Source organism: Hyperoodon ampullatus, assembly GCF_949752795.1.
Source record: "Hyperoodon ampullatus genome assembly, chromosome: 11".
Classification (NCBI taxonomy): Eukaryota; Metazoa; Chordata; class Mammalia; order Artiodactyla; family Ziphiidae; genus Hyperoodon; species Hyperoodon ampullatus.
This window is the reverse complement of record NC_136924.1, coordinates 23,658,306-23,685,650: the sequence shown is the minus strand read 5'-3', so window position 1 is coordinate 23,685,650 and position 27,345 is coordinate 23,658,306. Positions and strand designations below refer to the sequence as shown.

General features: G+C 35.1%; 1 protein-coding gene across 8 annotated transcripts in view; it reads left to right on the top strand.

Annotated features, from left to right (window-relative positions):
* The window catches only part of ANKS1B (ankyrin repeat and sterile alpha motif domain containing 1B), a gene marked incomplete at both ends in the record, with an annotated part of 1,147,860 nt that overhangs the window by 183,016 nt on the left and 937,499 nt on the right, over positions 1-27,345 (top strand). For all 8 annotated transcript variants that reach the window (XM_079714776.1, XM_079714773.1, XM_079714775.1 and 5 more), the window contains 4 exons: positions 5,984-6,140; positions 11,780-12,076; positions 24,725-24,800; positions 27,142-27,243. In XM_079714776.1, coding sequence (XP_079570902.1) covers positions 5,984-6,140; positions 11,780-12,076; positions 24,725-24,800; positions 27,142-27,243 — 632 coding nt within the window. The remainder of the gene's footprint in view (positions 1-5,983; positions 6,141-11,779; positions 12,077-24,724; positions 24,801-27,141; positions 27,244-27,345) is intronic.

Below are 27,345 nucleotides of genomic sequence, written 5' to 3'. Positions count from 1 at the left end.
CCATTGAGATATATTTCTCTGAGGCCTCTTACATAATTCTTAGTTTTTATTGGCAGTATACAAAGTGAGGATAATTTAGGTGATTGAATAGCAATCATTAAGATTTATCATAAAGAGATGAGGATTTGACTGTACATCTTTTAAGATCTCTTTAATTGCAGATGTTCTCTGAGAATTATATATCTCTGCTTTGCTTTTATCTAAAGGTCTCATTTATCTTTTCTTTTAAACTCTTTCTAGAAAGATTTTGCTTAGTGTCATTCTGTAGGTATTGGAAAAAAGCAGGAAAATTCTAATCCCATCTCTCCCTCCCTGCTAGTTATGTGACCTTGAGCCATTTCATTAACCTATTTAGGCCTCAGTTCAGCGTACTGAATACAGTGGCTGGATATTTGTTGTTGTTACTTCCAATTATAACATTTTATGATACACTGTTTTATTATTGTTTGTGGCTCAGTTATGTACTATGATGTTACAATTCTGAAATTTGGATTTTCATCTAGAGTATGAGATTTCTTGATTTTAAATTATTTAAGTTACCAAGGACTTTTAAAATTAGAGATCATTTATCCTACCCTGCCCTCCTCACTTCTTTCATTTTATAAATGGAGAAACAAGACCATTCTGGATAAGTGACTTAGTGGCCACTTAGTTATTAAGGTGGGGCTGTTTCTAGAGTCTAAGTGTTCTAGTTCCAAGTGTATGCTTTTACCAGTACTTCACATTATATCCCCTCTGTGGCTGTATGCACATCAGTTTTCTAAATTCTTGTTGGTTTTTCTCTGTCACATTATGTATTTCTTGTTTCCATTATCAACAAGTAGTGTGTTCTCATGGAATGCTGATTTAAATATTGGCATAAGAAAAGATATTTGACAGATAAAAAAAGTGTCATAGAATATACCTCAGAGCCAGAGGAGAGTGGTTTTTCTTTTCTTTGTCTTTGCTATTCTCACTTAGCATAGGTAATGAACTATTGTGTTGTATTACTCCCAAGCAAAAGACATTTTTTTATGTCATACACATTCTTCTATGTCAGCATAGAAACACATCATTTCTATCTTTATTCCTGCTGCTGTTGTATCCATCAGCTCTAGGTTGTTTTCATAAGCATTACGATTTCTAGGCTGAAGTTCATGGAATTATAGAGCTGGAAGAAATATTACATATTTATTACAAATAAATCCTATAGTTTATTCTTTTGCTTTGGGCACACGCTTTCCCCTTCCCTCCATTATATAATCTATGGCCTTGTGACTTCCCTGGTGGTCCAGTGGCTAAGACTCTGCACTCCCAATGCAGGGGGCCTGGGTTCGATCCCTGGTCAGGGAACTAGATTCCACATGCTGCAACTAAAATCTAGCATGCCTCAACTAAAGATCCTGTGTGGCACAACTAAAAGATCCCACATGCTGCAACTGAAGATCCCATATGCCGCAACGAAGGTCCCATGTGCCGCAACTAAGACCCAGTGCAGAAATTAAAAAAATAAAAATCTATGGCCTTCATACTACAAATTAAGCCTGTATCCTCTTTATTTTGTATGTTTTATTGGGAGTTCTTATTTATCACTGGTAGTTAATCCACAAGTGGAGCAGCATTTTATACCTGAAATACATTATTTCATAATGAACAATTCATCTCCACTTAGCCAAATCAGGACACAATAGAAAATGTAATGTACTCTTGGTGATTTCTGAGTCATTTTTAATTACAGATTAGAAAATTTTTACCTTCAAATGATAGAAAAAACATGGTCAGTAGAACAAATTTAACTAGCGATGATTATAAATAAATTATTTCAATAGATAGGCTAGAGATTTTTCTCTTTTTCAAAATATGGAGGATTAATTGTCTCGCTCACCTATTTCTACTGAAAATTTGATTCACTTAATTCTCTTCTGAATAGCAGTTAGCCAGCTTTCCTCCCTCCTTCCCTCCTTCTCTCACTCCTTCCCTCACTCCCTCCTTTCTTTTCTTCCTTCTCCATGCCTTTCTTCTTTCCCTCTCTTCCTCTGTCCTTCTTTTCTTTCTTCTTTCCTTTCTCCCTGTCTTTTTAACTAATAATCTTATCATTCCCTGTAAGGTTTTACTAAACCTGTATATTCATGTTTCATTTCAATTCTCCTTCTTTTCTTAGCAACTTGCTCCTTTTTTTTTAAAAGTTCCATCTCATTAAACTATGTTGGGTACATTGTAATTCTTGGCTACTGTTTTGGAAAATGTCAGTACTAAATTGTTATTGTATCTTTGAAATACGTATGTTATTTGATATGTGCAGGGTTAAAATATTTTCTCTTCTCACTTCTCATTCTTTAAATATTTAATGCTTGAATCCTAGACTCCATTATCTATAATCCAAATTGTATCTCAAATTGGATCTAGAATCCACATAGTAAGCTATCTTCTGCACTTTTGATTTGCTCAGAGTAGGCTTTCTAATGAAAGAAGGGTACTTCCTCTAAAAATTTGTATAATCTAGTCCATGAAATTGCCCTTTGAGTTACCTACAAATATCTTTGGTTGATTGCTTCTTTCTTGGATAAGGATATTAACTAGTTAAACTTTGGCTTTATTCACTCTATCTGGAAATCTATGAGAGTGAATTCAGTATATAAAGGAGCTCCAGTTAGAAAGTGAAGTGTATTGTCCTAAAGGCTTTTGACCATATTGAACACATTTGCAACTTTATTTTCATTAAGGAGAAATAAAACCTTCAAGAAAGTGTGAAATCAAGAGGGCCTTCATGAATTTGAGAATTTCATTAGTTTGTTAATACTACAGCCATATGAAGATGATTTACATTTATTTCAAAATTCTTTGCATTACCAACAAACACAGGAGGATGGAACAAAATAAATGTCTTTGGTTAATTATAGGGAAACTTGCTGTTGAGGTAAAGAAATTTGAGTGTTGAATCTTCCCAATTAATTTAATTTTGCTCAGAACATATACTGAACTTCTTAAAAGACATTTCATATTAATCAGAAGTATTATTTATGTCTGTCAGAAAATGAAACAACTTAAACATAGTAGCAAAAATCAATACTTTTAGAATTCCTGTTTTTACCTGAACTTACATATATTAGCCTCAAGCTACAAAATGTTGCAGTGATTTAAGTTGGATTATTATTAAATTTAATTTGATATTTTTGTTTTGTTCCTGGGAAATGGAATTATTTTTCCTGTGATCTCATCAACTACACTTATTTTAGTGTTTTGGAACATTTCTTATTTATCAAATGCTGTTAAGAAAGACTGCCACTTTATCTTTAAGATATAGGGATTGCTTCTTTGCTTGCTATTCTGTAGACAGTGTTCATTAATATAACTTAATATTTCATGCCAGGTAACCAAGTATGGTCAAAATATTCATTTCTGGATACCTCTGGAAGATATAAGATGCAACTTCAATAAAAATTTAAAAATAAGTGTTAACTAGGCTTATTTTGGTGATCAGTTTGCATTATATACATATATCAGATCATTATGTTGTACACTTGAAACTAAAGTCATGTTATATGTCAATTATATCTCAAAAACAAAACAAAAAAAACCTTGATTTGGTGGGATCCTGTATTAACTACTCTTCTTGTTTAGACATTAAAGAAAGTACCTGAAAATTTAATAAGCTCTTGATGAGCCTGGATGAAAAAGGCCTGTATAATACATATTGCTTGTCATATACAAGGGATATACAATCATAAGAAATTAATGACACTATATTGATTAATATTTTGCTTAAGATTCAGTAAGACTAACAGGCACTTATTTGATCAAAGATATAACTTTATATTTCACAGATATGTTTTCACATTAGAAATCTGATCTCAGCCAGTTTATTAGCTGGTATCTCTGAACAAGATGAAAGGCTCAACTTAAATAAAAATTTTAAAATAAATTTAAATTTAAAAATAAATTTAATAATATATTTATTTAATAAAATGAATAAACTTTAAAAAAAACTGAAATAAAAATAATAGTATTTATTTAGGAGCTTGGTGTTCACCAAAGATAATTTCATAAACATGCAGGTTTTTCTTTTCTGATTTAGATATTAGATGATGGTAATACTATACAATACAAATGATCAGTATTAGTCAGTTTTTTCACTATATCATACATCTTCCTGATAGATAAAGAATGAATGCATATCACATACATTATTAGAAAATGTCAACAAAAATTGAACCATATAACAAATGAAATTCTGAATGGTTTGAGTGAGAGTAAAAGAAAATAGTATTGATGATCCTATGAAACTTTTCTTTACTCCTAGAAAGGAAATGCTTTTAGAAATTTCAGACTTTTTTTTTTTTTTTTGCTTAGGCTTTGGGGGATGAAATTAAAACCCTTCACATAATTGTCTTTCTTGCTATATGAATTTGGAGAAGGCTGTTTTTTTGTAGGATAAATTCTACTTGTTACATCCAGGTATTTAACTGTGCTTCCTTTGGTATTATTTTAACTTTTATTTAAATGCTGATATATTTCAGATAAAAAAAATCACTAGAATTGTTCAATCTTGCAGCAAACTGCTTTAAGAATAGTTTTTGATTGTATACAGTTTTACGGTCATTTTCGTTTCTCATTTGATTCACACCAAAACTCTTTGAGACCGGCAACAATATGTACTCTCTAAATTCTATTTTAACAATATCTGAAAGAGAGACAGAGGTTATTTGAATTGTCCAAGGTAGCCAAGTTAGTAAATACTAGTAGAAAGTTGGGACTTCAAAACAGATCTTCTGGTTCTCAGCTGCTTTTGTTATTCATAAGTATTGAATTCTTTTTACCACTTTGTAAGTTATTTATCTCAGAATGGATGACCCTATATAACAACTTTTAAGTGGCAGAGAGTGAGAAGAAGCATAGAAACTGGACAAACTTCAGGTTTTCTTCTGATTTTCAGACTGTTTTTGCCAAAGGTGATCTGAAGGAAGCATTTTTACTTTTAAAGGATTTAATTTTTATTTGGAGCAAGAACTAATATTTGTATAGTGTTTTACTGTTTATTGAGTGGCTTCTCTTTTATGTTCTCGTTTACTGTTCTTACCAGTCTTGAGCAATAGGCACTATTATTATTATTTATATTATTTTCTACAGGAAAGAAAAAGAAAAATGAGACTAAATAATACTCTAGGGGTCATATCATTATGTAGTTTGCATAGCTGGGACTTTAAATTCAAGTCATTTAAATTCAAAGCTTATAAAATAATACTGATTTTAGAAAAGAAATGTTAAAATTAGGTTTATTTTTATTTTCTCTGAAATCTTATCATTAGAAACTGCATCAGTGATAGAACTTGTCTCATAAATGAATTTCCCTCTTAAAATCATTTCTTAACCTTGGAGGAGGAAGGTGAAAGAGTGCACAAGTATAAACAACACACATTCAAAGTATGTTCTGTGCCATGGCTAAACCTTGGGCTTATACTGCAGGGTCTCTTTCCTACTGTGCTGCTTTCTCTTTTATATGTATCTTCAATCCCTTATTCCAGTTCTCTGTAGGGATGATGTGTAAACTCCCTAAATGACTCTTGGTGGTATGATAACTTTTTTTTGTAAACAGGGAGTTTGCTTGCACCTCAACTCTTCCTTCAGACTAAATCTCAGATACAGGTTATCTGGAAATACTCCCTTTTTGCAAAAGATGAGAGGAGGTATTCTTTTAAGTTATTTGACTAAATTCGTTCAGTTAATAAAATTAGATAAATTTTGCTGAAATGAATTCTATTAGGTAGTTTTATGGTTAGTCAGTGCTCTGTGTGTGTATGGTGGTGGCTTGTTCCAGGTAAGTAAAATAGCCAAATGCTGAAGAGGCAAACTCTTAAACCCAATTGTATGTCTCAGTACCTTGAATGATTACTATAAATTGCCAGCCAGTATCTAGTATACTTTTATAATTATCTGTTTAATAAATGCTGCATTGTTCAGCATATTTTCTTTTCTGTTGTATTCTTTTGGTTTTTCTACTTCTTAGGGACATAGTTCTCAAACTGCTTCAATATGAGGCATCAACAAATGTAGCAGACAACAAAGGTTATTTTCCTATTCACCTGGCTGCCTGGAAAGGAGATGTGGAAATTGTGAAGATTCTTATTCATCATGGACCATCGCATTCCAGAGTCAACGAACAGGTGCACTTGACAAATATTTGCTCATGCTATGATTTTTCGAGAGTTTTGCGGAGCCAAAGACACATTGAAAAATCGATTATTTCTATCTTTACCCTGCCAAAGACCTTTCTACTGCTGAATTTCCTAAAGGAGAAAGTTGAAAACTTCTTTGGCATTTGTATATGGTACATTGGCACTAAGTTGGACATTTGTAAAGATATTTATTAACAAGAAAATCCCACATAAAGGAAGTAGTTGTAGTATTTTTGCCTGCTTTACATAAGCATCCATTTTATATTTATTAAATATTTAAAGACGGAACAGAATTCACATTTGTAATGTGAATTAGTTTTTCTTAATAAAATTTTAAATGCTAAAATGGTGACAACTATCATTTGCATAATGCTTTACCATTTACATAGCACTTTCACATTAAGTACAATTTTGTGAATTAAAATGCAAAATACAGTGTATACAGTTGCTAGTCACATATTAAATTAAAAATTTCCTGTATGTGTAGAGATTATATCTATATCTATATCTACACATACATACATACATACATACATATATATATATATATATATATATATACACACACACACACACCCAGAGTAAGTTGAGTAAAAAAAAGCAGCAGGATGATACTGATAGATAAAGTCAAAATATTTGCAAGTACATAGTATCCGTGTTACATATAATGCATATATTTAAAAAGTAATGCCATTCTTGATATTCTAAATAAATAAGACCACAGATTCCAGAAAGTAAAATACAGTCCTCTAGTACAGTATGATAACAAACATCTTGAGCTCTGCATGCCCCCTACTGTTCCCATTTTGTAAAACTATATTTGAAAACCAACATGTAGTCCAACAACTGAATTACAAATATGGCATTAAGCTGCAGGTTGGCAGTTATCCAATATCAATGGAAGTAGGTTACTCCAGGGTAAGCACATCTAATGAAGTACAATTAGCATATTTTTCAAATGGATACAGACTTTGCAGACCTTTGACTGAAATTCAGATTAAAGAATAAAAAGTAACACTTGCCAGCTGTGAACAGCAAAGGGAAGAAAAATGTATATTTTTTTCTTACATCAAAAGGCAGTTGTATAAAGAACTAATCAAGAAAAATGTTCTATTAACTGGAACACTGTCATTATTATTTATCGCAATAAAATGTCTGTTTACAGGTTACAAAATACAGAATATTTTTTATGAGAATACACTCATTAATTCAAATCTATAAAAAATGACAGATATGGCTATCTTTATTGGCATATCATGCTAAAAGGAAATTTATGAGAATGCTGACTGTTCCTCAGAAAACCAAGTTAAAAGATCATTTGTGGAATGAGCCATCTGGTGGTTATTCTTAAATCTGTCTGAATGCCCCAAAGCAAATCTGAAATAATAAGATGGAAAAACAAACCAAGGTTAAGCAAGGGAATGTTAGTTTCTCCAAACAATATTTTTAAAATGACATGAAAATAAGAAAGAAAAACCCTAGAATTTATTTACATTTGAAAGCTGAATATTTTAAATGGCATATAACTGTAATGGTGTGTTTTAAAGAGAAACAGTTATTTTTTGTGATGTTGAATAAATCAATTTAAATATAAAAAAGGTTTTTTTGAGGTGATTGGACTTCAGAATTCCTTTTTTACTTCTCTTTATGTTGTGGTTTCTATTGGAAACAAGTTGAAGTTTCTTGAGGTTTTTAATACCATGCTTTCAGTATTTTTTTGTTTGTTATTATGTATATACGCTTTTAGTGCTGACATACTTCTCTCATTCAATGTCATTTCTTCTAAAAGTTTCTGATGTAGGAATTTTGTTTTCACAGGTAAATTCTGATTTTAGCTTTATTTCTTTTTTTCCCATGAATGCTATGAAATATGCTAATTAATTATAAGCCTTTATGTATTTAAGCAATAGAGGGCAGGAATGAAAATGGTAATGAACATTTATTGAGACCTATGATAACCAGGCACTGTGCTAAGCACTTTATCTGTGATATGTTATTTACTTAGTTCTCGCAATCCTCGGAAGTGATTTTTATCACTTCCATTTTATAGATGGGAAATCAGGCTCAGTAAAGCTAAGTAACTCTTCTAAGTTCACACATTACTAAGTGACTTAAATTGAGACGTATTCAGATCTCTGTAATTCCAGAGCCCTCCATAATAGCACATTGGTTTTCTAAGTGGTAAATCCTATCACTTATGGAGTGTTTACTATATGCCAGGCATTGTGCAGAGTACTTCATCCACACTATCTTTCTAAGCTCTACCACAGCCTGATGAGGTAGGTATTAATTACTGTTCCTACTTTATATATGGGGAAAGTACCTTAGAGAGATTAAGTAACTTGCCCATGATATCACAGCTTCTAAGAAATGCAGCCAGTATTTGAATTCAGGTTTTTCTGATCCAAAGCCCAAGCTTTTAACCAGTAATACACTATGTTATAATGTTAAAATTATGCATAATTGTCAGGGTTTCATTCTGATTTCTGAATGCTGTCTTTGGTTTCTAATACAGCTTTCTTTAAAAGTAATTCTACCTTATGTTTTAATGTTTAAATCTTATAAGGCATTTTCCTATATGTTATCTCCTTTGGTTTATAAGCTGTATTCTAAGGTTATAGGGAAGGTAATATTCTAATTTTACCATAAGATAAGTTAAGAGAGATAGAGTGATTTATTGTTGCTAAAAAGTACATGTTAGCACTTCAACCTGGATCACCATTTTATACTGCCTTAGAATTAGTTGTCAACTTAGGGTGACATAATTTTGAAAATAAAGTGGACTCTGCCCTGATTTTGGTTTTTATAATTGCCACATCCTTCCTGTCTTTTGTCAACAGGTTTATTTCCTTTCTTCTGATGTTATGTGTGTTTTCAATTTATATTTCTCTGTATATTCGTTTCCCTCCTGCCTTTCCTTCCTCTTTCCTTTTCTTCCACCTTCTCTTCCTCTTTTCTTCTGTATTTTAACATTAGAGCAAAAACCAGAGGAGCCTTATCTCATAAGTATATTCCCTTGCCATTCACCAAAACTCAAATCCAACTAGTGTTAGTTTCCATTAGTTTGACTTTGAAGTAAGATCTTTGGTAAATAACTTTTGTTAGCCAGTTTCATACTGCCACCCATTGTCTGGAAGTGTCCTAATTTTTCAGAGAACACTCATCTGGTAAAAAAGAAGGAATTCAAAACAGTTTAAGAATATTTAATGTAGACGTACTAGCAATTATTAATTAGTGCTTTATCACAGCCTATTTATTTCAAATTGGATTTTTTTAGACCACTAGTGAGTATGGACATGAGTATACAACCATGCCTTTTGTAAAGGTAGCACAGTTGTGGTATTCACGGACGTGACAAGCCAAGTGTGTGTTTGATATTATGGATAAACTCTATGAACATTTTCTCCTGAGTAAGTCTTGAATGATTGAAATAACTTTTTCTTGAGATCTGAACAGTGATAACTGGAGTTAATAGAAAAATTTCAATTTTGCACTTATAATTTCCTAGGCTAAGGCCTTTGCAAAGGTAGAGAGGTCTTTGAGGTATTGTTTCATAATTTACTTTTCTTTTCCTCAAAGAGGTAGTATATCTTAAAAAATGAGATTGAATCTCTTTTCAACCAACGGGAAATTTGGTTTGGTAAGGAGGCATATTTCTATATCATATTTTCATGGTTTAAGGTAATAAGATTGATTTTTAAATCAGGTTTATAAAACTTGGCCAGATAATAAAATCAGGGAGTGCAAGCCTCTATGTTGTCAGTCTATGAGGAAATAGACTATGATAACACATTTAAACTAAGAACAAGAATGGCTACCCCAAAGTGCTGGAAAAACAATACCTCCAGCTGGATTCCCCACCTGTCAGATCTTAACTTTTTGTTGACTGTCTTCAAGGAGTAGCTTTTCCTTTGCGTTTGGCCTTCAAATGCCCTCTTCTGATACTTGTTTTGGAAAAGTAAAGTAGTAAGAAGACTTTTCTGTGCTTTTTTTCCCCCATCACTCCTCTTTTTAAGTTTTCAAATCTTCTCTCTACTCTCAACTTACTTATCTGCGTTGTTTTATCATCCAGAGCAAGGCTGAGTTACTTTCTGGAACGATAAGATTTGTTTGGGTTTGTACCCTTAGAACAGCTATCTAAGCAGCTACTTCCTATTTCAACTCAGTTGGTGTTCTTTTGGGCAAAATCTATAGAAATTCTGCTTTCAGATCACTAGCTCCATGTTTTTCTTCTTTGGCAGTAAAGAAACACATGGCAGGCAGTGTGGTACAGTGGAAAGAGCATAAATGGGTTTTTGATTCTGATGGATTACAGGTTCCAAAAGATCCTGAATCTGCTTGGGCATGTAATTTAACTTTTTTGTATTTTAGTTTCCTCATCCATGGAGTGGAGATGTTAATACCAATCTTGTAGGATCATTTGTAAGAGTTAAAGGAGACAATGTATGTAAAGTTTTTAGACACTCAGCAAATGGTAGTAGTAATAGTTTCTATTGTGGAAGATTGTATTAAAAGTACCAACTTTGGGTCTAGGCTATTTAGGCTCAAATTCTGGCCCCAATACTAAATGGCTGTATAATTGAAGGGCAGTTATTCAACTACTTACTACCTCAGTTTCCTCATCTGTAAAATGGGGATAATGATAATAATATTTATCTCCTAGTGAGGATTAGATGAGTAAACATGAAATGCAACTGTGCCTGGCACATAGTGATAGCTATGATGATGTCTCTGGTGATGAAATCCTCCCTTGCTCTCTAGAACCCTCATTTAGGACATTGCATTTTTGTTACTAAAATTTCTTGTTCACATTTCTACTGATTGACCCTTCTGCCTCCTGACATAGTCATACTGCATATACCTACACCATCTGCCCAAAGAATCTGAAAGGGTACATCTCCCTTGCAACTGGGTTCAGTTTTCTCCATTTTAACATTTTATATTCTGCTAAATTCCTGGGGAAATCTCATTGATTTTCAACTGAAACACTTATAAGCTACACATGTAATACTGTGATACTCCTTATAACTTGTATGGTATGGGTATGGTCTGCTTCTCAATCCATGATTATATTTCAAAAAGATATGGTTTAATCTTAGGGCCAGTATGTCTTTATTCTCTTTGGAAAAGAAGCACTGATTTATACTTAAACGAAAGATAAAATGAAACTTAACTTGGGAAGCCTTTCTGTAAATCTTTCATTATCAAAGAATGTACTATCTCAACTATCTTTTGGAAAGCCAGTCTGTTAAAAGTGTATTAATTTCTCTCATTAACAAATGTCATGGAGACACGATGCACAGTGCAGATAACACTGACCATCTGGGCCCAGCAGGGCTACTGACTAACATGACTAAATCATTTATCACTCTTGGAAGTTGGAATATATAGTGTAGGGAAAAGTTTGATTTTTTCATTTGAAGTAATAAAAATAAAATGTGATATTTTTGGTGTAGTAAATGATAGGTACTAGTATCAAATATAAAATTCTATTAGGCATACTTATTAAAACAGATAAATCTTAAACTTACATTTTCAAAGCATCTTAGGTTTTAAATGACTGTATATAGGTTTTGATAAAGGATTGAATTTCTGAAAACTTGCACTTTATGTCTTTGTCTTAACAGAACAATGAAAATGAAACTGCCCTACACTGTGCAGCTCAGTATGGACACTCAGAAGTAGTTGCTGTTCTCCTGGAAGAGCTCACCGATCCTACCATCAGGAACAGCAAGCTGGAAACTCCTCTGGACCTGGCAGCCCTCTATGGACGGCTTAGAGTGGTCAAAATGATCATCAGTGCACACCCTAACTTAATGAGCTGCAACACTCGAAAGCACACACCACTACACCTTGCTGCACGCAATGGTCACAAAGCAGTTGTTCAGGTGCTGCTGGAAGCAGGAATGGATGTGAGCTGTCAAGTGAGTCTTCTTTTAGCTATGCTTCAAAAACAATGGTGCTCTTGTTTTGCTTTGAGATACAGATGTTAAAACTTACAGGAAGAAATCTTACTATTTTTTAATTGGTCAAATGGTCTACATGTATCTTTGTAACTACTAAATTCAAAATACCCCACCACACTGCTGGGAAATATGAAGAAATATAAGGCATAATCTCTAACCTCATTCTACCTTAGGGGCTATGCACATGAAAAATTATTACTAGATGGCAGTTGTGTGTGGTCTCCTTAGTAATTGTTTCCCTTCTCCCAGTATCTAGCACACAGTCTGACATACACCAGTAATTCAGTCCAGTCGAAGTTGAATGAATGGATGAATGAAAGGAATGAAATTCACTTTAACATTTTTGAGTTGTACTTTGTGTTTAATATGTTGACACATTTAGAATACAGATCTCACAGCTATCCTGTGGGATTGAGAGCCATTAAATTCCAGTACGAGGAATCAGATTCAAAGACTAGGAAACTTGCCTAAGGATACATAGCTCGTAAACCCAGAATGTGAATTTAGACTTACTGATTAAAGTCCAGGCCTTTTTCCACAATAGTGTACCTCTATACATGGCTAATAAAGGAAGGATCACTATGCTTAAGGGCAATAAGAAAAAAATTTACTGGGAGGTGTGATTTGAGTTGAGCTTTGAAGGACAGATAACATTTGGATAGGTTTTGTTTCTCCACAAGGAAAAGCAACTAACCTGCTTTTGTTATCTGTCTCGTTAGCCCTAATTCCAAGGTTAACTTTTCTTTTATTTATTTATTTATTTATTTACAATTTTCTCCTTTTATGACTGTTTTTTTTAGCCCCCAAGTCACTGGCAACATACTTACCTTCCAGAGATTTTGGTTCCCGTCAGATTATGACTTTTCTCCCCTATGTATTGATAAGCTATTGCTGCATAATAAACTGTACCAAAATTTAACAGCTTAACGCAATAACCATTTATTTAGTTTATAATTCTGAGGTTATGGTTTAGTCTTAGCTTATATGGGCAGTTCTTCTGTCCTGACTGGGCTCTCTCATGTATCTTGGGTCAGTTGTGAATCAAATAAGTGTCTGTGCTTCAGGGAGTGACTGGCTGTTACCTGGGGTAATGGGTGAGACTGCTATGTGTCTTTCATAATCAAGCAGGCCACCTTGGGCTTGTTCACATGGTTGAGAGAGAGCGAGAGAGAGAAACACGATTATACAAGGCCTCTTGAGGTCTAGCTTTGGAACAAACATATTGTGGCTTTTGCCATGTTTGATTGGGCAATACGTCACAAAGGCAGCCCAAATTCAAGGGGTAGGAAAACAGATTCTACCTTTCAATTAGAAGAGGGTGTGAATTATAAAAGGGGTGTGAATACCCAGAGGCAATAAATGCAGACAGTTTTGTAAACAAATCTACACATTCAAGGTGGAATTAGTGCTCAACTGTGAGGTTATTTTCCTAGGAGTTGTTAAGGTTGAATACTGTGTCTCTCGGGGTTTTTTGTTTGTTGTTTTTGTTTTTTTAAGTTTTAAAAATCCTACGTCTTCTAATCTTAGGTTTCAGGCTGACTCCCTGAATCAGAATTTTCCTTAGACCTTTGCCTGTGTTATTTAGTTGGTTAGATATTTGTAATATCTTTTCTAAATTGCTTATTCTACTTTGGCAGCCTTGAAAATAAGCACAAGAATTTTTTTTTAGCCCTCATATTTAAGAAAAAAAAACTTTGCTTGCAACGGGATATTGAAATGAGATAGATACATGTTTACTATTTATTATAGGTGACTAACAAAGTTACTTTTTTAAAGTATGTTTAATGATAAGCTAGATGTTTATTGTCTAAATGTTGAATTTCTCTAATCTAGATTTATTGCTTTTATTAACACTTCTGGAATACTTCTAAACTTTATTGCACAGATTGCATTATAACCAAGGACTTTAACTATGGCTGTTTGAAATCAGTAATTCACTTTATGTCCCATGACTAGAAAAGTAAGAGTTCAGATTCAATTTTATAAATTTATATTTTTTATGCAAAACACTGTATTTTGTGCTTTTGGAGAATTAAAGATAAAAAAGATCCGTGCCCAAAATTTGGTGGAGAACACAAAAACTTGCAAGAATAACTCCTGTTACATGATATATTAAAATAAATGCTAGGACGAAGTGCTATGAAGATATAGGTGAGAAAAATATAGATTTAAAGAGGGAGAACTTGGGAAGACATTGAAGAGTGATGTTTGAAGAAGACCTTGAAAGTCTAAAAGGACTTTGAATTGTAGGTGTAATTTAGCTTGCAGATGTGCATTATTTGGCTAAAACAGTGTTTTAAAATGTTGAATTTTAAATACTTCCCGATGGGGTATATACCTTCTAAGATGTCAGCCTCTCTCTATGATTCATTCCTTTAGATTTTTCTACTTGGCCCCTGATAGCATTTTGTTTTGTTACTCACAAATCAGATGAAAGGGACACAGTATGTTCAGAATACGTGAACACTTAATCAGAAGCATTAGGGCAGGTACCCGAGCAGGATGGGCAACATTTTGGTTGCTATACCTCTTTCACTGATGCTCACTCTATGATTTCATCTTGAAGGTTCCAGGAAGTAGAGCTGACAACATATTTCTACAATACATCTCAATGACTTGACTCTTCCATTAGATACAGTTAGCCTTAGTTGATTTTTTGTTTTTATTATTATTGCTTTGTTCATATAAAACATTTTTTGGCATCTCATTACCCTTTTTTTGTGATTATTTAATTTTTTTATGTTATTCAAATTAACTGTCACCTAGGTTTACCATCAGATTCACTATAACATTTTTTAATATTAAATTTGAAGTAGAGATTTGTTGATATTCTCACTGGCTGAGAGTGAACCATACCAGTTAGTAACCTTAAACTATTTCAGTGGCTTTAATATTCATTAATTTGTTAACTAGTTGGAAGTTAACAGTATTAAAAGTAATCCTATTTGGTAAATCACAGTAATACATTTTTAGACTTCAATTACATTCAAGTTATTAAGAATAATTCTTCAAAATTTAGAGATGGCTTTGGAGGATCTTTTCTTTTAATTACAAATATTTTTAAATGCAGCATTTATTTTGTACTTTTTGTAGAAGTTTTGTTTTCTGCTTCATTTCTTTCTGAGCAATTTTGAATTATAACACCTATTTGAACTAGTGAGCAAAATAATTTAATTCCTATTTGGTTGAATTTCATAGTATATATTTACTTATAAATCCTTTAGCATTAAAAATTTCTTAATAAAGAGAATGAATCGTATTAAGATATTAAGAAAGTAGGGTTTAATTGGCAAGATTCTTTTGAAATTAGCAATTATTTCTATGGATTTCAAACCTGATTTTGGGTAACTAGGTGGTGATAGTGTCATATTATGCTAGTGCTTTAACTGTGTGTGTTTCTCTTATTAAAACTCAAAGAGTTAAAGCACTAGCATAATATTAAGAAATTGGGTTTTATATGAATGTAAAAGGAAAGGAAAGGAAAATTACAGAAAATTAATAGTAAAGAGTACAAGTTAGCATGCTAGGAGCTGTTAAGGTGCAAAGCTGAGTAAGGTACAAAGTGCTTAAAGTGGCAGGAGAAATATGTGCCTAAATGGATAGATTACTTTTTTTTTTTTTTGCGGCACGCAGGCCTCTCACTGTTGTGGCCTCTCCCGTTGTGGAGCACAGGCTCCAGACACGCAGGCTCAGCGGCCATGGCTCACGGGCCCAGCCGCTCCGCGGCATGTGGGATCTTCCTGGACTGGGGCACGAACCCATGTCCCCTGCATCGGCAGGTGGACTCTCAACCACTCCGCCACCAGGGAAGCCCTAGATTACATTTTAATAATCCATTTACTCTTTTTAAAAAAAATTATTTATTTATTTATTTATTTTTGGCTGCATTGGGTCTTCATGGCAGTGCGCAGACTTCTCATTGCGGTAGCTTCTCTTGTTGTGGAGCACGGGCTCTATGTGCGTGGGCTTCAGTAGTTGTAGCACGTGGGCTTCAGTAGTTGTGGCATGCGGGCTTCAGTAATTGTGGCATGTGGGCTCTAGAGTGCAGGCTCCGTAGTTTTGGCGCATGGGCTTAGTTGTTCCATGGCATGTGGGATCTTCCCAGCCCAGGGCTTGAACCCTTGTCCTCTGCATTGGTAGGCAGATTCTTAACCACCGAGCCACCAAGGAAGCCCAAAACGAGAAGATTGCACTTACTCTCCTACTTACTGAGATAATTATTTTAAAATTTCTCCTCTTTTCTGAAAACTTCAACACTTCCGTCATTGTCATCCCTCTGTGATTACAACTTTGTTTTTATTTCACTGAGATAACAGAAACAATCACATATTATCACCTCCACAGTTGCCAATATGTGTATATTTGCTTTCCTTCCTTGCTTTAAATTAACTTTCTAGGTTTATATCTGAGGCTAACTTCTCTACTTGTGCACTGGCTCCTATCCCCTCATATCGACTTAGGATACATTGCTCTGGCAAATATTCCCTCTTTAATACAATATTTTCCCCCTCTTAACTGCATTATTTCCCGAAGGATGCAAAGATGTTGCAATGTTTCCCATCTTTAAAAAACCCTCTCCTTTGAAACTGAATTTTCCTCTAGCTGTCTTCTTCTTTCTCTGATCCTCTTTATGGCAACATATTTATTTTTAAATAAAATGAAATTTATTGTAGCCTTAGTGCACATAATAAAATGACTTACAAGCAATTTTTGTTAGTAGTAGCTAGAGAATGGGTAACTGACCATTCTTGTGAATGTAGTGGTAATCCCACACCTGGTCATTCTTGTCACATTTCTAAAAGAGCCCTATGCAAAGATCTACCTTTCTGACTACAGGTGAAATTAAAGAACGTATTCTAGAGGAAGTAATACCCACAGGACTAAAAAAAAATGGCAAAATATTTAGAAAGACTTGTTTTTACTCATATCAAATTCTTTCCTTCATCTCTGTTGAAACCATTCCAACTCTATTACTCTATAAAAATTCTGTTTTTTCCTTTGGTGAAGGTAACTAATGACTGCCATATTGTTAGATCCATAGCCAGTTCTTAGTCTTCATCTTACTTGATTTATCATCAGCATTGACAAAGTTGATCTCTCCCTCCTTTTTGAAACACTTTTTTCTTTTGACATCTGAGATACCACTCTCTCTTGGTTCTCATGTAGTTCACTGGCTGTTCCTTCTCAGTATTATTTTAGGTTGAGCCAAAGATTTTGATTGCCTGCCATTCAGTGTTGCAGCTAGATAAATCTGCAAGACCTCATGAACCTGTTACTGCTAGTTGCTTAAGAATTAAGTCTTTCTGTTTTCTGTCCTCTTTTGTAGATTCATACTCCTTTTCCCTGAGCCAGCCTTTATTTTCATTCCTTCCCATTGAACCTTTACATTGGAACTCTGTAACTCTGTTACTCTCTCTTAGCTATTGCCACAATACTGCTTTAGGATAAGCACAGAAATCTCAGACATTCATAAGCAGTAGCATTTTTTTTCATTCTTAAGTTACAGGTCAGCTGGGGAAGCTTTTTTTTTTTTTTTTTTTTTTTTTTTCAGTACGCGGGCCTCTCACTGTTGTGGCCTTTCCTGTTGCGGAGCACAGGCTCCGGACGCCCAGGCTCAGCAGCCATGGCTCACGGGCCCAGCCGCTCCGCAGCATGTGGGATCCTCCCGGACCGGGGCACGAACCCGCGTCCCCTGCATCGGCAGGCGGACTCTCAACCACTGCGCCACCAGAGAAGCCCCTGGGGAAGCTTTGTTTAATGTTGTAAGTTAGTCTGGGCAGCTCTGCTCCATGTGTTTATTATCTTCCTCCTGGGACTAGCCAGGACATGGCCTAAGCCCAACCAAGGAAGCACACTTTGGGCCTCTGCTTGCATCATGTTAGCTATCATCCATTGGCTAAAGCAAGTCACAAACCAAGCTCCAAATCAATGGGTAGGGATATATACTCCACCCACATAAGTGCAAAGAGCTGCAGTGTTGTATGGCAGAGGGCATTCAATAGGAGGGACTAATAATGTAATCTGTGACGTCCCTGTTCTGTGGCTAACCGTTCTCATCTTCCTGATCTCTAAGCATCTGAGTCTCCCAGGTCTTAGTACTTAAACCTCTTTTCTTCTCTGTCTTTACTTACTTCCTGGTTGGCCTCATCCAGTCTCTCGGCTTCAAATGACATCTTTAACTAGCAATAAAAATTTTATTTATTCATCCTGGACCTTACCCTAAACTCTAAATTAGGTGTCTGCTGGACATGTCTATTGGATGCTAATGGGCATCCAAACTCAGCATTTCAAAAACTGAGTATTTAGCCTCCATAACCCCTTCTCCCCAAATTTGTCCATCTTCCAATATTTCCCATTTCAGCAAATGGTAGCGCTGTCCTTCTAGTTGTTTGGCCCCAAAACTTTAGGGTTTCTTCACATTTTAATTTAGTTCTTCATCAGATTTTTTTGGCTTTGTGCTCAAACTATATCCAGCATTTCAGTACTTTTCATTCCCTTCACTACTACCACCAGAGCCCAAGTCTTGATTATCTCTTGCCTCCTAACTGGTTTCCCTGCTTCTTCCTGTTCTTCTGTATTAGTCTGCTTGGGCTACTATAACAAAATACCATAGACTGGGTGGCTTAAACAGCACACATTTGTTTTATCACAGTCTGAAGGCTAGAAAGTCCAAGATTAAGGTTCTGGCCAATTTGGTTCTTGGTGAGAGCTTGTAGATGGCTGCCTTCTCCTGTGTTCTCAAACGACCTTTCTTCTGTGCACAAATGAAGAGAGAAGGAGAGAGCTCTCTGATGTTTCCCCCTCCTCTTATAAGGACACCAATCCCATAGAATTGGGTTCCCGCCCTTACAACATCATTTAACCTTAATTACTTCTGTAAAGTCCCTATCACCAAATATGGTCACACTGGGGTTTAAGGCTTCAACATATGAATTTCGGGGGGGGGACACAAACATTCAGTCCATAACAGACTCCTTCAGTCTATTTTCAACAAAGCAGCCATAAGTGATCCCATTAAACTAAATCAGGTTATATCACTCTTCTGCTCAGAAACCTTCACTGGTATTCCAGCTCACTCGGAACAAAAGCCACACTCCTTACAGTGGCTGACAGTGTCTTATCTGACCTAGTCCCACTCTCCCTGAAGCTACCTCCTGCTACTCTTTGCCATTTCATATAGTTTCAGCCACAGTGGCCTCGTTGCTCTTGCTGGAACACACTGTGTGTGCTACTACCATAAGGCCTTTGCCTTACTAACCTGCATGGCTTCCTCCTCTACTTTCTTCAGGTATCTGCTTAAATGTCACCTTAATAGGGAGGCCTTCCCTGATCTGTCTCACTTACCACCTTAGCAACTCCATTTCCTTCCCCCTAGTTTCCCTTTCAGGACACCATATCCCCTCCAGCCTTCTGAGGAGAGGATACCAGGCACATGCTACATCAACAAGAAAATTTGTTCCCTACTCTTAATGGAGTTGAGAGCCTGGGTGCAAAGACAGAAAATAAACATATAAACAAACAAAAATTACAAATTGCAGTAAGTGGTATAAAGGAAAAAAGCAGGTTCTTGTGTTTGAGAATGAAGGGCTGGGGAAGTCTCTCTTAGGATGTGCCACTTAAATGGTGCTAGCTCAGAGAAGTGAGAGATGAAGCCATGGAAACAGATGGGTTTACAAGAAGGAGACTATAGTGAGAGAGAAGAAGCTGAATAAAGACTATTCAGGTAGCTTCTGGAAAAGAAGTCTGTAAAAAAGCAGTTAGTTACAAGAGGAATGCCAAGACAGTACAATTATAATAATCAATTCATCCATTCACCATGTATTTATAGAGTGCCTGCTCTGTGCCAGGCATTGCCTACTATGTGCCAGAGGATATAGCAGTAACAGAATAGACAAAAATTTTGCCTTCAAAAGGGAAGATGATATTTAATAAAGTGTGGAGTAAGGAAAAGTGAGATATGGGATAGAAGCTTGAAATCATAGCAGGTTCACAGGAAGTTTCTATGGTTGTTTGTTTTGGTAGATAGTGAAAAGGTATGTATTTTTATGGAGAGTGGAAAGATCCAATGAAGAGACTGAAATTGAAGATGCAAGAAAACGGTGAAGATACTTCATGAGCAAAATTTGAGAAGCAGAAAATGATAGAAAAAAGAGCACAAGTGGAGGATTAGCTTTTTTAAAAAATTTTTTACTGGAGTATGGATGCTTTACAATGTTGTGTTAGCCTCCACTGCACAACAAAATGAATCAGCCATACACATACAGGTATCCCCTCCCTTTTGGACTTCCCTCCCATTTAGGTTACCACAGTGCATTAGGTAGAGTTCCCTATGCTATACAATAAAAATATGGAACACTTCATGAATTTGTGTGTCATCCTTGCACAGGGGCCATGCTATCTCTGTATCGTTCCAATTTTAGTATATGTGCTGCCGAAGCGAGCACGAGGATTAGCTTTAATGAGGGGAATGGATGCTTCCTCTGAGACAGAAGTGAAGGAAGATAGGAAAGGTAAAGACATTGGCCAGAAGTCCCTAGTTAAATAGGAGGAGAGGGAGAGATCTTCTTTAGAATTGGAGAAATGGTATTTCTGAGTTTTTTGAAGACACATCCTGTTTCTCTTATGCCATTTCCACCCCCAGTCTAAACCTACTTATAACTTTCAGCTATTCTTCACATGATGTTTTTCTAGATTCTTGTTTTGGGATGCTCTTCTCTGGACATATTCCAATCTGTTGATGTTCCTGTGAAAGTTTAGTATCCACACTTGAACACAGTACTCTGGATATAGTCTAGCTAATGTAGGGTGCAAAGGATCTGTTGCTTCTCAAGTTGTTTAGACATCATTTATTCATTTACAAAGGCTAGGATGTTCTTATCTTTTAAGTTCTTACCTTTCATCCCAAGAGATGCCTACAGGGCTAATTGGTGCTAGCCAGGGCGTCAGGGGTTGTTACTTCTGTGTTAAATGCCATTCTCATTGGCTTTTCTTCTTTTTTCTCTATCAAATTTATCTTTACTAACTGTTTGTTACTTCTTTTGGTAGTGGGTCTTGTTTCTCAATAGTTTTTATTTCCCCTGCTACCTGTGCTATTTTCTCTACTGATCATCATCACAATCCCACTTTATATCTTTGTTCTATTTATTCCTCCTTTAATAAAAAATTGGTCTTCCTTTATCTGGTCATTCTCTTTTGCAAGCTTCAGAAGGGCTATGGTTAGAGTGTTAAATTTGGAAGGGGGAACCAGTGCAGGCAAACTGACATCTTCACATCCCCTTTCTGTCTGCTCTTTTGGCACTCTTAGAATACATGACCCAAAAAGCCATTTTGAAACGTCTAGAGGTTTTGGATAAAATATAACAAAGATCTCTTTAAATGCATAATTGAGCTTTCATGTATCAGGGAAATACATACAGCCAAACCAAAAAGGAAGCTAAAACCCAGGGCTTAAAAATAGGAACATTCTTTTCAATATCCTCTCCCCTTTTCCTACCATTTGTTTTTCTCAGTTTTGGTGCTACTGAGGCTTACCTTTAATAGCCATTTCCAATTGGAGAGAGAATTTCTTTTGTTTTTATCAGCAATTCAGCATTAAGATATATATCGTGTCATGTCTACTGACTAAGCTGTTTTCACCACTAATTGTGATTAGAGGTTTTTTTTTTTTCCCCTGAAAGGTGCTAAGACGTTGTGAGTGCTTCATATCTGTTTACTGGATAAATATTGAAGCGTTACTATATTATCAACGGCATAATTGTCTATTCAGAAACTATGTTTATTTTAAATGATTAATTTTAAAGAAATGGAGAAATTTGATCCATTGAAAAAGCAGGCCCCAAATTTGGGTTCACCTATTTTAGTGTTATTTCTTTTTTTTTTTTTTAGGGGCACCGAGGGCTGTGGGCCCATTTGCTCCTGCATCCACAGCTAGTGTCAGCTCTCTCCTAAGACTGCCTTCTTTTTTATTTATTTATTTATTTTGGCTATGTTGGGTCTTTGTTGCTGTGTGCAGGTTTTCTCTAGTTGCAGTGAGCGGGGGCTACTCTTCGTTGTGGTGTGCGGGCCTCTCATTGTGGTGGCTTCTCTTGTTGCGGAGCATGGGCTCTAGGCACGTGGGCTTCAGTAGTTGCAGCACGCAGGCTCAGTAGTTGTGGTGCACGGGCTCTAGGGCATGTGGGCTTTAGTAGTTGTGGCATGTGGGCTTAGAAGTTGTGGCTCACAGGCTCTAGAGCACAGGGTCAGTAGTTGTGGCGCACGGATTTAGTTGCTCCATGGCATGTGGGATCTTCCCAGACCAGGGATTGAACCCATGTCCCCTGCATTGATTGGCAGGCAGATTCTTAACCACTGCTCCACCAGGGAAGTCCTAGTGTTATTTCTTTGTATACATTCCACTTGCTTGTAGAATGTTTTAGACTAAATATTATTTCATGAGAACACAGGAGTCCTTGATCTATCCTCTCAGCTTGCTTGAGCTTCAGACTTTGTCTCCTGCTCCCCTCCCAGTCCCACCTTGGTTAAAGCTCAGGTACTAATCTATCAGGGACTGGTAGATTTCCTTGAACAAATTCTTCTTCCAGTGCTCAATGCCTGGATGCATACTTTCTGTCCCTCATTCCCTTCCCCAGGCTCTGAGGAATTCCATTTTCCTTTTCATCTCTATATTTAAAATATTGTTTAGTTTTTCAGAATTTTAAAGTGTGCTATTCCAGGAAGGGTTTTTCTAACATTAAGTACAAACTTTTGTGAAAATTTGGAGGAAATCAAATTAGTAGTAAGAAAGTTGGTTGAAAGACATAGAATGAGAGTGAGAAGAATTAGATTATTTCAAGGGATATTTTTTAGGGAGTGAAAAAAATTAACTTTTTATGCCACACATTGAAACATTGTTTTAAGAAGCTGCATAAGTTTCTACAGTTTCATTTTCCTTCCATATAGTGCTATATATATTTATAAATTATTTTATTTCCATGTTTATTAGTGTCTATACATATCATACCCAGAAAATTATAAATCAAGTGCATTTCAGTTATGCCTTTTTGGCAATAAATTCAGATCATGTTGATAGATCTTCAGTGGTCCTCAAGCCTCCTTAACAATGCATTTATAAACCATTTTATACTGGGTTAATTATACAATAAGATTTTATTAATTAAAAACATTTTTACATTATATAGTATTTTATAGTGATATTTCTTTCTTGTATTGAGATGAAAATCCCATACTAGAGATTACTTTTAGTACAAGAGGACAAAGTTGCCATAATGACAGTGTTCAGTTTAACACACAGAGACATGTGCACATACTAAGGACCTGGTAGACATTTTTAAATTCTTGAGAGGAAAAAAAATTTTTTTAATGTATAGCTAAAAAAGCTTCCTCTTTGAAATCTTCCTTGATCTTCCTCAAGACAGAAACCAATCTCTCCCTGCAATGCTCACAAATTCTTGTCTTCTATGTTATGTTCCTACCTTCTACCTTTTGCCCTCAAAATAATTCTTAAATGTCTACATTTTTGAGGTACTTTTTTCTAGGCATTGGTGATACCATGATGAAAAAAATAGATGTGGTCTACATTTCCACTAAACTTACAGTTTATTAAAGGGAATAGACAATCACATAACATTATAATGTAGTACTATAAATGCTATGGTGAGGAAGATTAGATTGATGTGGAACACACAGGAAAAGTGCTGGACTTTAGGGGAAAGCAGTATCTTCCTGAGTGAAATTATATTAAAATGAAGATTTGACATGTAGTATACATCTGTGGTTCTCAATTATACTCCCTAGACCCTTATTATTACCTGGGAACTTGTTAGAAATGGAAATTTGTGGGCCTCATCCCAGGCTACTGAATCAGAACTTCTCACGGTGGCACCCAGAACTGATTCGTGCTGAAGATTGAGAGCTGGTGGTATAGGTGATGGTGAGATAAAGAGGGCTAGGAGTTAGATCCTGCCAGACCAGCTTTTGAGATCTTTACAGAAGAACACAGAGAATGATACTAATAGGAAAAAGTTTAGTATGCTTGGAGCATAAATAAGGTAGAAGGTCTGGGGAGAGTTGGGATGGGCAAGAGAGAATATGGAAAGGAAAGCAAGGAGAAGATTGTCCAGGTTTTGTAAGCCATGTTAAATTGTTTAGATTTCATTTATCATTGATATTTATTTGTACATCTGTTTCCTCAGATAGAATGTAAATATACAAGGGCCAGGATCATATTTCCATACCTCAGAACATCCCTCAACTATTCTTGGTATAGAGTTAGTATTAATGCATGCTGAACTGAATGAACTCATTGGATATTCACAAAAGCCTCGTGAGGTAGGCATTAGTACTCTTACTTTATATTTGAGAACTAAGAGGAGGTGAGTGGCTTACCAACATAACAAGGTCAAATGGCTACACAGAAGCTGAGGTGTTTCACAAATTCAAGCTTTTGGGTTTTGTTTCTAGAATCTCTTCTTTATTTCACACTACCTTTCTGTCAGAATGCTAAGATTACAGAGAATATGTATGAATACATAAAATGACAGAATTTTTTAACCTAAGCATTCCTAATGCAACTGTGCTTCTTTTTCCTTCTTTTTTTTTTTTTTCCAGACAGAAAAAGGGAGCGCACTTCACGAAGCAGCTTTGTTTGGAAAGGTAGATGTTGTGCGAGTTCTGTTAGAAACAGGTAACTATCATGATTCTCCATGGAACTTATCTTGATTCTCCAGGGGGCTTATCTTGCCAAAAACTATTTGTATTTCAGGAGTAGACAAAGGAAAATGACACTTTTTTTTCTTGACAATCACCCTTATTTCTTACCTTCACTCTAAATTGAAGGTATGTATTCATACCATGTAGAATTGAGCCTCAATGTTTAGGAAAAAAAACTGATAACAATGTGTACCTTCCTTTACTCAGTAGATACTTTAATAAAAAGCTTTTGGAAATTACAATTTTATACATTTAAATCACATTAAAATAGAAACTACCAAAAAGAAAAGGAAACCTCTGCCTTCTATAGGAGGTTGGAACTGATCCCCGTGAAGTTAAGACAATTGCTTGGTTTATTAAAGAACATACTACTTTCCCTAGGTTTTTGTATTGTGAATAATGGTAAACAGAAATTAGAGTTCCCCATTCTTAAGGTAAATTCTCCTTCTAGTTACTTCATCAACTGAGTAGCTATTGTTTGTAAGCTGCAGTGATTTAAAGGGAAGCTTTTAGAGGGAAAGCTTTGAAGGAACAACAAAGTAGGCTTATTTGTCTCCATATGTATATTATGATTGAAATAAAATTGGAACTGAGATCAGATTTTTTTAAGATCAAAAGGCATGGATAATGGAGAGGGTGTGGAGAAAAGGGAACCCTTTTGCATTGTTGGTGGGAATGTAAATTGATACAGCCACTATGGAGAACAGTATGGAGGTTCCTTAGAAAACAAAAAATAGAATTACCATATGACCCAGCAATCCCACACCTGGGCATATACCCAGAGAAAACCATAATTCAAAAAGACACATGCACCCCAATGTTCATTGCTGCACTATTTACAATAGCCAGGACATGGAAGCAACCTAAATGCCCATTGACAGATGAATGGATAAAGAAGATGTGGTACATATATATACAATGGAATATTACTCAGCCATAAAAAGGAACGAAATTGGGTCATTTGTAGAGACGTGGACGAATCTAGAGACTGTCATACAGAGTGAAGTAAGTCAGAAAGAGAAAAACAAATATCATATATGTGGAACGTAGGAAAATGGTACAGATAAACCAGTTTGCAGGGCAGAAATAGAGACACAGATATAGAGAACAAACGTATGGACACCAAGGAGGGGAAGCGGTGGGGGGTGGGTGTGGTGGTGGTGTGATGAATTGGGAGATTGGGATTGACATATATACATTAGTATGTATAAAATGGATAACTAATAAGAACCTGCTGTATACAAAAATAAATAAAATAAAATTCAAAAAAATAAGGCATGGATACAAATTTATGCTTGTAAACAATTGACGTGAGTCTTTTGTGTTTTAAATTATATTTAGTGTGTTTATTTTCCTCAGTAAAAATGTTAAATGAAAGGTATTGGCAGACTATTGCATTGTGATAGTTCTTATGTGAAGTTAAAATTTCATGTATACGTAACTTTGATATGTAACACAATGATATAATAAATGAGGCAACCAATTAAATATGTGCTGGTAACACATTTCCATACAAATTTAAGCAAATACTTAATAATTTTATTATAATGAACTAACTGTTGAGGCTAGATCCTGAAACCTGGCTTTGTTTGTGCTTAGATACTTGGGAAGTTTATAAACTTTTTGCTCTTTGCTACATTAAACTCTTTACAATAAAAACTCTTTACAATAAACATTTCAGAATTAAAATAATTCCAAAGGTATTTCAGTTACAAACTTTAAGAAGTTTGCTCACTAGGTATTTGATGAGTGTTGCTGACATTGAATATAATCTTGCATAAATAAATATTAAATATTTGACTTTGTATTTGGACAATAATTCAAAATAATCCTGCTTTTTCAACTTTTGTGAATACTAAAGTATTCTAAGACTGTTCTTATACTACTTACATGGTACATTATTTTTACCATATTATACAGAATATATAAATCATATGACCATAATACTTTAGGAATTTAAATTCTAAATCAGTAATATTTTTCAGCTTGATAGTCTACCATTTAGTTAACTAGCTATAACCTCAATTAGCTATAATCTGAAAAAACAATATTAATGAATGGATCAGTGCCCTTTAAGAGTTAATTCATTATCAAGAATGTTCCTAATCTTTGGCATCAGTGGTCTCCCACCTTCTTTCTTACTAAAATCGTGTGTGTGTGTGTGTGTGTGTGTGTGTGTGTGTGTCTTAATTTTTAAAAAATCACCTTAAGTGCTTGGTCTGTATACTTTTGAAATTAGAGCAGTTATATATTGACTGTATCTTCTAATGATACCCCACTTGTGTACATCTAGTGGGTTTTTCTTTTTCTTTCAGGAATTGATGCCAACATAAAAGATAGCTTAGGTAGAACTGTCTTAGACATTCTGAAAGAACATCCATCTCAGAAATCTCTCCAGATTGCAAGTCTCTTACAAGGTAAAGAGTATTGAATGATGGATGAGTTTGCATTACAGTTAAGATTAAATTAAAACTGTCCTAGTTTTCTCTTGGGTTTTAACATTTACTTTTGAATGAACT